Source organism: Hemiscyllium ocellatum, chromosome 15, assembly GCF_020745735.1.
Source record: "Hemiscyllium ocellatum isolate sHemOce1 chromosome 15, sHemOce1.pat.X.cur, whole genome shotgun sequence".
NCBI lineage: Eukaryota > Metazoa > Chordata > Chondrichthyes > Orectolobiformes > Hemiscylliidae > Hemiscyllium > Hemiscyllium ocellatum.
The window spans coordinates 35,296,987-35,309,558 of record NC_083415.1 but is presented as its reverse complement, the minus strand read 5'-3'; the positions used below and the strand labels follow the sequence as shown (position 1 = coordinate 35,309,558).

At 40.5% G+C, this 12,572-nt stretch overlaps 1 protein-coding gene across 1 annotated transcript in view; it reads left to right on the top strand.

Annotated features, from left to right (window-relative positions):
• LOC132822938 (collagen alpha-1(XX) chain-like) overlaps positions 1 to 7,818 on the top strand; it is a 216,384-nt gene extending 208,566 nt beyond the window's left edge. Inside the window, exon 49 of the mRNA XM_060836364.1 lies at positions 6,819 to 7,818. Coding sequence (XP_060692347.1) covers positions 6,819 to 6,840 — 22 coding nt within the window. The 3' untranslated portion in view covers positions 6,841 to 7,818. The remainder of the gene's footprint in view (positions 1 to 6,818) is intronic.
• The last annotated feature ends 4,754 nt before the right edge of the window (positions 7,819 to 12,572 follow it).

The following is a 12,572-nucleotide window of genomic DNA, read 5'->3' as shown; positions in this document are numbered from 1 at the left end:
TCAATGAGATAATTGATTATTTTAGCATGTGCTTCCGTCACCACTACTATATCTGGTTGTGTTCCCGAAAGTCTCTATCCCATAGAAACCAGGGGCTTTGTCAGTTTGGATTATGAGGTCCTTCAGAATTCTCTGAGCTCTTCCACACTCTCGTCTCTTCAGCCAATTCATCAAGTATCCAATACAGGTCTTCATTTCCCCCTTCCTTTTGAGCTACACCTACTATTTTAATTTCATCAAGCCTCATGCTTCAGTCCGAACTTAATTGAAATTCCCATCAATTCCCTATAACTAATAACTTTTTAAAAATTCTGCTATGCATTAATAGCTTTAACCAGCAACACATTTTCAACTGTGCTTTAACCAACAACACATTTTCAACTGTGTGCTTTAACCAGCAACACATTTTCAAATGTGCTTTAACCAGCAACACATTTTCAATTGTGTGCTTTAACCAGCAACACATTTTCAACTGTGCCCCGCTCCTCCAACCGCCACCAAGACAGAACCCCACTGGTTCTCACCTACCACCCCACCAACCTCCGTATACAGCGTATCATCCGCCGTCATTTCCGCCACCTCCAAACGGACCCCACCACCAGGGATATATTTCCCTCCCCTCCCCTATCAGCGTTTCGCAAAGACCACTCCCTTCATGACTCCCTCGTCAGGTCCACACCCCCCACCAACCCAACCTCCACTCCCGGCACCTTCCCCTGCAACCGCAGGAAATGTAAAACTTGCGCCCACACCTCCTCCCTCACTTCCCTCCAAGGCCCCAAGGGATCCTTCCATATCCGCCACAAGTTCACCTGTACCTCCACACACATCATCTATTGCATCCGCTGCACCCGATGTGGCCTCCTCTACATTGGGGAGACGGGCCGCTTACTTGCGGAACGCTTCAGAGAACACCTCAGGGACGCCCGGACCAACCAACCCAACCACCCCGTGGCTCAACACTTTAACTCTCCCTCCAACTCCACTGAGGACATGCAGGTCCTTGGACTCCTCCACCGGCACAACATAACAACACGATGGTTGGAGGAAGAACGCCTCATCTTCCGCCTGGGAACCCTCCAACCACAAGGGATGAACTCAGATTTCTCCAGTTTCCTCATTTCCCCTCCCCCCACCTTGTCTCAGTCGGTTCCCTCAACTCAGCACCGCCCTCCTAACCTGCAATCTTCTTCCTAACCTCTCCGCCCCCACCCCACTCCGGCCTATCACCCTCACCTTGACCTCCTTCCACCTATCACATCTCCATCGCCCCTCCCCCAAGTCCCTCCTCCCTACCTTTTATCTTAGCCTGCCTGGCACCCTCTCCTCATTCCTGATGAAGGGCTTATGCCCGAAACGTCGGATTTCCTATTCCATGGATGCTGCCTAACCTGCTGTGCTTTAACCAGCAACACATTTTCAAATGCATTAATAGTAGCCCAGCCAATATTACTTTGGATATTTTTTGTTTCTCTATTAGTTGATTTACGTGTTTTGTTAGTTCTACAAGAGTTAAGGCCTTATTAGATTAGATTACTTACAGTGTGGGAACAGGCCCTTCGGCCCAACAAATCCACAACGACCCGCTGAAGCACAACCCACCCATTCCCCTACATTTACCCCTTTACCTAACACTACGGGCAATTTTAGCATGGCCAATTCACCTGACCTGCACATCTTTGTGATTGTGGGAGGAAACCCACGCAGACATGGGGAGAAAATGCAAAATCCACACAGTCAGTCACCTGAGTCAGGAATTGAACCCAGGTCTCTGCACTGTGAGGCAGCAGTGCTAACCACTGTGCCACCATGCCACCTCAACTTCTCAACTTTCTGTTTTTCCCACTTGCCTCTTTGCATACTGGAGGTTCCAATTAGTTTAAACAGTCAGTCAATTTCTTACACTTTTCTGCTCAGAATTGTGTGAAGAATCCTTTCGGTCCCCAGTCTAGTTTCTTTTCTTCTGTGGGGGCCGTCCCTGTTGCCTGTTCGTTTTGTAGGGTTAGTAAGTAGGCAGTTAAGTCTTTAATTTATTTTATTTTGCTATTGATCACAACAGCCCACAACAGTACTACCTATGGGCAACAACTCTCAGGGGTCTGTCACTTATGATTTGTAATTGTGCGCCTAGTTAACTTTAACTGTCCAAGCAGTCTCCTGCCTCAAGGTGACCCATGACTATGTGTCATTGTCCCTAATTCTTAACTATCAATCTCAACAACCCATCCATTTCGGTCAAATCCTACCTTGGGCGACAACTCTGAGATCCGTGACTTTTGACTTGCAGTTGTCACGCCTAGTTAACTTTAACATCCAAGAAGTCTCTTGCCTCAAGGTACCTGTGACTTTGAATTGTAGTCACAACACTGAGCCAATCTATTACCTACTGACCTTTGGTACCGAGTGGATATCTTTTTAAAAGGTGCAGGAACAAGACTGTAAAGTAACATTGAATGAGTCAATGGTCCACACCTCTCATAACCTGTCGTCTATACCAAATTGTTGTGGTAGAATGACTAAATTAATTGCTCAACTCTTCCAGTATCAAAGAGTTTATTGATGTTACACTGAAGGGAAAAAACCTCTGGAGATCCAGAAGCTTCTTCACTGAAGAAAGAAATAATATAAACTTAAATAATTTTAAACTTCATTATTTATAAATGTGTGTAGTTATAATCACTTAAAGGATCTCTAGTTATGTGAGTCAAGGTTTTCCCCTTGTATCCCATATCCAATAGCAAACTTTGAATTAGCTTGCAGAAGGAAGCCATTCAGGTCATTGATTCTGCACTGTCCCTCCAAAGAGCAGTCCTTCCAGAACACCTCCCCCCCACCACCCCACTCTATCCCCATGATCCCATCCATTTTATTCGTAACATAGCATAGTATTAAAGGTTTAGATGTAGAGTGTGTACTAGACAATTTTCTGATTCAATATATGGATGTACCTACGAGAGAAGGTGCAAAACTTGACCTATTCTTGGGAAATAAGGCAGGGCAGGTGACTGAGGTGACAGTGGGGGAGCACTTTGGGGCCAGCGACCATAATTCTATTCGTTTTAAAATAGTGATGGAAAAGAATAGACCAGATCTAAAAGTTGAAGTTCTAAATTGGAGAAAGGCCAATTTTGACGGTATTAGGCAAGAACTTTCGAAAGCTGATTGGAGGCAGATGTTCACAGGTCAAGGGACGGCTGGAAAATGGGAAGCCTTCAGAAATGTGATAACAAGAATCCAAAGAAAGTATATTCCTGTCAGGGTGAAAAGGAAGGCTGGTAGGTACAGGGAATGCTGGATGATTAAAGAAATTGAGGGTTTGGTTAAGAAAAAGAAGAAAGCATATATCAGGTATAGACAGGATACATCGAGTGAATCCTTAGAAGAGTATAAAGAAAGTAGGAGTATACTTAAGAGGGAAATCAGGAGAGCAAAACGGGGACAGGAGATAGCTTTGACAAATAGAATTAAGGAGAATCCAAAGGGTTTTTACAAATATATTAAAGACAAAAGGGTAAGTAGGGAGAGAATAGGGCCCCTCAAAGATCAGTAAGGCGGCCATTGTGTGGAGCCGCAGAAAATGGGGGAGATACTAAATGAGTATTTTGCATCAGTATTTACTGTGGAAAAGGATATGGAAGTTATAGACTGTAGCGAAATAGATGGTGACATCTTTCAAAATGTCCATATTACAGAGGAGAAAGTGCTGGATGTCTTGAAATAGTTAAAGGTGCATAAATCCCCAGGACCTGGTCAGGTATACCCGAGAACTCTGTGGGAAGCTAGAGAAGTGATTGCTGGGCCTCTTGCTGAGATATTGTATCATCAATGGTCACAGGTGAGGTGCCGGAAGACTGGAGGTTGGCAAACATGGTGCCAGTGTTTAAGAAGGGCAGTAAAGACAAGCCAGGGAACTATACACCGGTGATCCTGACCTCAGTGGTGGGCAAGTTATTGGAGGGAATCCCGAGGGATAGGATGTACATGTATTTGGAAAGGCAAGGACTGATTGGGGATAGTCAACATGGCTTTGTGCGTGGGAAATCATGTCTCACAAACTTGATTGAGTTTTTTGAAGAAGTAACAAAGAAGATTGATGAGGGCAAAGTGGTAGATGTGATCTATATGGACTTCAGTAAGGCGTTCGACAAGGTTCCCCATGGGAGACTGATTAGCAAGGTTAGATCTCATGGAATACAGGGAGAACTAGCCATTTGGATACAGAACTGGCTCAAAGGTAGAAGACAGAGGGTGGTGGTGGAGGGTTGTTTTTCAGACTGGAGGCCTGTGACCAGTGGAGTGCCATAAGGATCGGTGCTGGGCCCTCTACTTTTTGTCATTTACATAAATGATTTGGATGCGAGCATAAGACAGTAAGTTTGCAGATGACACCAAAATTGGAGATGAAGTGGACAGCGAAGAGGGCTACCTCAGATTACAACAGGATCTGGACCAGATGGGCCAATGGGCTGAGAAGTGGCAGATGAAGTTTAATTCAGATAAATGCGAGGTGCTGCATTTTGGGAAAGCAAATCTTAGCTGGACTTATACACTTAATGGTGAGGTCGTAGGGAGTGTTGCTCAACAAGGAGAACTTGGAGTGCAGGTTCATAGCTCCTTGAAAGTGGAGTCGCAGGCAGATAGGTTAGTGAAGAAGGCGTTTGGTATGCTTTCCTTTATTGGTCAGAGTACTGAGTACAAGAGTTGGGAGGTCATATTGTGGCTGTACAGGACATTGGTTAGGCCACTGTTGGAATATTGCATGCAATTCTGGTCTCCTTCCTATTGGAAAGGTGTTATGAAACTTGAAAGGATTCAGAAAAGATTTACAAGGATATTGCCAGGGTTGGAGGATCTGAGCTACAGAGAGAGGCTGAACAGGCTGGGGTGTTTTCCCTGGACCGTCGGAGGCTGAGGGGTGACCTTATAGAGATTTACAAAATTATGAGGGGCATGGATAGAATAAATAGACAAAGGCTTTTCCCTGGGGTCGGGGGGGGGGGGTGGGTCCAGAACTAGAGGGCATAGGTTTAGGCTGGGAGGGGAAAGATATAAAAGAGACCGAAGGGGCAACTTTTTCACGCAGAGGGTGGTGCGTGTATGGAATGAGCTGTCAGAGAAAGCGGTGGAGGCTGGTACAATTGCAACATTTAAGAGGCATTTGGATGGGTATATGAACAGGAAGGATTTGGAGGGATATGGGCCGGGTGCTGGCAGGTGGGACTAATTAGATTAGATTAGATTACTTACAGTGTGGAAACAGGCCCTTCGGCCCAACAAGTCCACACGACCCGCCAAAGCGCAACCCACTCATACCCCTACCCCTACATTTACCCCTTACCTAACACTACGGGCAATTTAGCATGGCCAATTCACCTGACCTGCACATCTTTGGACTGTGGGAGGAAACCGGAGCACCCGGAGGAAACCCACGCAGACACGGGGAGAACGTGCAAACTCCACACAGTCAGTCGCCTGAGGTGGGAATTGATCCCGGGTCTCTGGCGCTGTGAGGCAGCAGTGCTAACTGCTGTGCCACCGTGCCGCCCACATTGAGTTGGGATATCTGGTCGGCATGGACGGGTTGGACTGAAGGATCTGTTTCCATGCTGTACATCTCTATGACTCTATAGCTAGTCCACCGAACCAACACATCCCTGGATACTATGGGCAATTTATTATAGTCAATCCACCTAACTTGCATGTTGTTGGACTGTGGGAGGAAACCAGGCCACCTAGAGAAAACTCCACATAGACAGTCACCAAGGCTGAAATTGAACTTGGATCCCTGGCATTGAGGCAGCAGTGCTAACCAGTGTGCTGTCCTGATTAATCTCAAGTAATTTTACTTAATCATCCCTATGTTGGTCAATCTACAAGTTATTGATTTTTAAAATTCTCATCATTGTTTTCAAATCCCTTTGTGATAGTATGCCCCTTTATGGGGAGGCGATGGCCTATTGGCATCATCACTGGACTGTCAATCCAGAGACCCAGGTAATGTTCTGGGGACCAGGGTTTGAATCCCATGGCAAAAGGTGATATTTGAATTCAATAAGTAGTTGGAATTAAGAATCTAATGACTGCTATAAAAATCCATTGTAGGTTGTTAGGAAAAACCCATCTGGTTCACTAATGTCCTTTAGGGAAGGAGACTGCCATCCTTACCAGGTCTGGTTGACATGTGACTCCAGACCTACAACAAAGTGGTTGACTGTCAACTGCCCTCTGGGCAATTAGGACAATAAATGCTGTATAGTCAGTGTTAAAGAATGAAGAAAAGTGTCCCTCCCTACTTCTGTAATATGCTCCAACCCTAAAACCTTCTGAGGTATCTGCTTTTCTAATTGGGTCTTTTGTGCATGCATGATTTTAATGGCTGCGGAGGCCTTAAGCTCTGAAATTAACTCTTAGAAAACTTACATCACTTTCATCTCCTTTAAGATGCTCCTTTTAACTCTTTACTCAAGCTTTCAGCCATCTGCCTTAATATCTCTATGTGGCTTGGTGTCAAATTTTATTTAATAATGATCCTACAGGATATTTTACCATGTAAAGGGTTCTATATATGAATGCAAGTTGTTATTGAATTAACAATCCCAATCAGACCGGTGTGAAAAATTTGACTTGAATAGCTTTTAAAATGTTCAATAATTACCATGACTTTTGAAAATGCTATTCTTGGAGGTTTAGGCATTACAAAATTGGCAAAGCAACTGCTGTGTTCATGGGAACTAATTTTGTTTTGTCTGAATCTGGAAACTCTTATCATTTGAATGCTGTTTGTTTTAAAATGTTCTGATTGTTGTATCTCTTTGCAGAACTAGTTCAGTTTATTCTTGAATCGGATTTTTGGATTCAACAGAGTCTCCGGATATCCTGTCAACTGTTATTCTTAAACTACTGAAAAAATGAAAAACACCAGAATTTACAGCAAAAGCTGGTCACATAATATTGAGTTGAAGAAAATAAGGAAGTTTTTGATTTTTCAATTCTAGCTATATTGCAGGGCATTCGTTTACAAATATGTTTATTATATTTTGATCCTTTTATGATTAATGGTTAGTAAATGGGAGGGTTAGATGGAATCAATTGAAGAGCTAGCAAAGTCACATTGATTTGAATAACTATCTGGGTGGTATCATTCTATTGATTCCATATTACTTAGAGTGAATTTGTGTCAAGATGATACATATTATCATCTCAGGCCGCATAATAAAGAGCTATACTGATGTTGGAAACGCAGAAGTTTATAGTTTGGGGTTCATCTCCTCGCTGTGTTGAACAAAGCAGAATCAGGGGACCCCCAAACCAGTAATACAGTCATTAGGATTAAGAAATGATAAAGCTTGTGATTTTTAAGTTGTAACCATAATACACCTTGTCAATTTACAACTGATTTCCCTTTTCTGTTAATAAAGATTGGATGCCTTCACAAGTTGTATGCTGATAAAGTGGAGGAGTTTTACATTTTAGGAATACAACAAAAAGGTGGTGAAGACCATCAGATTTGACCACACACGTACAAAATTAATGCAAGGACTAAACTGTGCACTGACCCTGTGCTAAATACAGCTTTCACCTCACTTAAGTTCCACGTATGAGCTGTGGGCAAGAAACAGGTAGTGAGCTGCAACTTATTAGTCAATAATGCTGGTAAATTGGCTGTTGTACATGCAGAAACAACCAGAAAAACAAATATGCTGAAGGTATGGGGCTGGGAAATATTGGAATGGTGGCAAAGCCTGGAACAAACCAGCACAGAGCTGAAATTTTTATAAGCCTTTACCCTTTCACCTTGGGTGTTAGTAATAACTCTGACATGTGTTCTAGTATATTGTTGGATTTTAGTCAATACTTTATATTTAAAAAATTAAACACTGTAGCTACCTGAAGGATACCTGATCTCTTTTCTTAATTGAAACTATTTCCCTGTCTCAAAGGGAAACTAATAAATCCTCTAGATTGATGTTGAACTGATAGCTTTCATGAAACTAATTCAAAAGGGTAATTTCAAAATTGAATGCCTTATTCTAAAACATAGATGGCGGCTATCTCAAACTTTCAAAATATCAAATGATAACAAAGGATAGTTGGCATCAAGTGGTACATCAACATTTTGTTTGTAAATAGGACTTTGAGCTTATGGCTATACCATTATATGATTTATTTGTTTTTTTGTTTGCTCTTAAAACTAGAAAAAACTGCCTGCAACCAGAGGATTCCATCAAAACCCATTGAATTAACTGCAGCCAAGCTAATGTGCAGCAATAATCAAATGAAGGATTGCCTTTTCCTCCTCACCACAAGCCTTATCCAAATTTGACTTCAACTGAGAAATAATTTGGGGCAATAAATATTGCAGCTGACAATATTTCACTGTCAGATTTTTGTGTCAATCTTAAAACACCATCATTGTCGAAGAAATTACAGACTGGGATAATTATACACTGCAACCATATCATTTTGTCTTCATCTGAATCTAAACTTTGTGTTTTAATGTGAGAAGAGTGAGTGAGACATCACATTTTAAAATCTGGGGCAAATGTTATAGTAAATGGACTTTATTAAAAACTTCCAAAAATTTAGTATTGGACTTGTTTTAATTAAGAGAGTCAGAAGAGGGAAAGGAGGGAGAGAGAGTCAGAGGGAGAGGGGGAAAGAGAGAGAGAGAGATTTGGACAGAGGAAGAGGGAAAGATTCAGAGTCAGACAAATAAAATCTGGGACAAATATTATAGTAAATGGGCTTTATTAAAAACTTGCAAAAATTTTGAATTGGACTTGTTTTACTTAAAAGACTCATATGTAGCTGTGTTGCCAACAACTACCAGCTTATTGTTGGGGTGATTTGCTATCACCACTCTCTATACTTGACTGGATCTAAGAGTCTACTTCATTTAAAGTGGTAGAGGAAAACCATTTTGAACTTAAATATTAACAAGCAGAGGCTCATGTCTTAAACAAGAAGTAGCTTTTTGCATGCTAGTACATGGGCAAAACCTGCATGAGTCAGTTAGGAATTGTTACGAAGACAATTGGGAAATGTAGATTTAAGTTTTCACTCTACAAATCCCAAGATTTTCTGCCTTTCCTGACCAATGCCAGTGACACAATCAGATTAACTGGTGTCTCCAACATTAATCCTTCCAAAACCATTACTTCTAATAACAATCTGAGAAAACACAAACTGTACTTATGTACAAAAAACAAACTGATTACAAACAGTGAAAAGGAATGCATAAATTCCAGCTGTGACATATAACTGAAAATGGATTTGGTCTTTTCTCAAGCAGCTTTCAGCAGAGCATATAGGGACAGCTGATCAAGCCATTCCTATTTAGCTGAATCTCTTATTGAAACTCCTCTAACCAGCACCAGTCCCTGATTGGCTTATTTAAGAAGCCTCATGCTTGTTTCTAGCAGATACTGTGGAAGACTAAAGGTTTTATAAATTAATATGGTCCAGACCTGGCTACCTGTAGATAGTGAGTTGAAATTCTGAGAGCAATTGCTCATTTTACAAGTGGAAACAGACAGCAATATATTTAGTTCCTCCCCATCTTGAGTATCACCCTAACTGTTATTTGTAATTGCTAAGATATTTAATGAAATTCAAGTTATATCATAATGCCTATAACATTGATCAAAATCTTAAAAGACGTGTAATAACATATTACTTTCTTTGGAGCCATATATCATCATTTATCATTTGTTCCTCCTACATAGAGTCAGCAATTATTCCTTGAATGAAATCTTTTTTTTGAGAATAATATCAAAATAATTGAAAAGCACATGATAAAGTGAGATTAAAAAATTGCTGTAAGAGGTGGGTGTAGTTTCTGACTGAGTGGTATTTCTGCCCAGAACAGTGAAACTGTTCTGAAAATTGGAGTAGTCTCAGAATATGATTCAAACACATCTACAATACTCCAATTTGTGATGTAAATGAAAATATTATGAATTATATTTAAGTTAGCATTTTTTTTCTGGTGGCATTCAGTAATCCTTTAGCTGATATTAAACAAAACTTAGTTTTAAAACATCACACTTAGAGAAACAACATTAATTTTGTTTACTTTCTTTTCTTGGTTTAAACAATAAAATATATTCCCAAGAACACAAGAAATGAGAGGAAAAGACAATTCAGCTCCTGCTATTCAACTGTTATGGGCCAGGCCGGACCCCCTCAAAATATTTTAAGAAGGTAGCCTATATCCTAACTATTTTTTTTATTTTAAAGGCAGATGTAAGAAACTCTACAGATGAAACAGGAAAAAACAAAATGGAATTTAGAGTAACTTAACTATTGGAAAACTTAACTGACCCAATGCAGTAACTTAACTAACGAACTGTTCCAATATAGTAACCATCCCATTAAAAACCCCCTTGGCAAAAAAGGTGAATTGAGACACAGATTCTTACAGGCAGGAGGGAACAACATCCAGAGGAATTCTTCACTGAACCATGCAACAGTTCTGGACTCTAACATCTCGTGACTGCTGCAGCTATAAAAAAATACAAAAAACCTGACCACTAGAACTGGCCACTCCCCTTCCATTGTTAAATTATTAAACATCCCAGACTCCGGCACCTCTGCCTTTACGACCTCTCTTCAAAACAAAACAAGGACAAATGACCCTTTTGAAGTGACAACATCATGACACATCAAAATACTTTCTGATCTGCTCAAGGACTCAACTCCACTTTCATGCCAGCTCCTCATAGCCACTACCTGCTATTTCAAAAATCTCTCCACCTCCTCTTTAAATATATTTGGTGATCTCATTTCACAATTCTCTGGGGCATGTAATTCCAGAAATTCCCTATTCTTTGGGGGAAGAGATTCTTTTACATCTCAGTTTTAAATGAGTGTCCCTATATTCAGTGTATTTATCTCCTAATTTGAGATTCCTCCACTAATGGAAACATCTTCTCAACATCTATCCTGTCAAGCCCCCTCACAATCTTACATGTTTCAATAAGATCACCCCTCATTCTTCTGAATTCTAATGAATAAAGACCTAACCAGGTTATCTGTTCTTGTTAAGTTAATCCCTTCATTCCAGGAATAAACACTGTGAATCTCTTTTGAACTGCCTCCAGTGCTAATACTTAGATCCTTAAATTGAAGACCAAAGCCTCACCAACGTTCTGTATAGTCATGGCAAGACTTCTCTATTTTCATACTGAGGGTTCATTAGATCAGCTGGCTGGACAGCTGGTTTGCAATGTAGAGTGACACAAACACTGTAGGTTCAATTCCCATACTTGCTGAGGTTACCATAAATGTCCCACATTCTCAACCTCACCTCTCATCTGAGGCATGCAGTCTCTCAGGTTAAACCACCATCAGTCATCTCTCCCTATTAAGAGTGAAGCTATGCAACATTACCTAACTATTTTTAAACTTTAATTCCCTATCAGTAAAGGATAAAATTCCATTTGCTTCTCGATTACCTGCTCCACCTCCATGCTAACCTTTTGTGTTTCATTCACAGCAACACCTGGATTCTTCAACACTGAAATTTTTTGGAGTTTGATTTTATTTAAATAATAGACTGCCTTTTGATTCTTCCTACCAAGTACCTCACACATTCCTACATTAACCTTAATCTGTTAATTTTCTGCCCACTCACTTAACCTATCTACATCCCCGAAAGGTTTGGTATGTACTGATTGCAGCATGCCAACTGTTTTTGGATTGTTATAAAATTGGATACTTTGTACTCTGCACCTTCCTCCAAGTCACTTCTGTAGATAATAAATAAATGAGATCCTAGGGCTGATCCTTTTGGAGTCCACTAATTACGCCGTTATAACCTTTTTTCCATTGTCTGTTAACTAATCCTCATCCACTGCTAATACATTCCTGTACATTACCCAACATTGTGAGCTCCTATCTTGTACAAAACCTTTTATGTCACATCTTTTCAAATGTCTTTTGGAAATAAAAATACACTATATCTGCTGAATCCCCTTTATTTGCTCTGTTGTTATATCCTTAACAAACTCTAACAAATTTGTCAAATATGATTTCCTACACAAAATCATGTTGACTGTGTTTGAATGTGTTATGCTTTTCTAAATGCCTTGCTACTCCTTACTTAATAATGGACATTATCTTTTTCTCAACAACAGATGTTAAACTAACTGGCCAATAGCTTCCTGTCTCCCTTCTCTTGACCATAGCATTATGGTCATAACATTAATGGGCTTTCTATTTACTGGAACACTGCTATAATACAGTGAGCTCTAGGATATTTTGACCAATATCTCTACAGCCATTTCTTTTAAAACTCTTCAATGAAGGCTGTCAGATTCTGGCAAATAATTTGCCTTAAATCCCATTAGGTTATCAAATATTTTGTCACTCGTGATAGAGACTGTCACAAGATCTTTCCTCCAATTATTCTTTTCTTCTCTGTTACCCTTGAGATTGTAATTGTGCCCTCCATCAGGAAAACCAGTGCACAAAGTATTGGTTTAAATAATCTGCCATTTCCTTGTTCCTCATTATTAATTACATAATTTTGGATACTAAGGATCCCACACTTACCTTAGCAAGTTACCTTT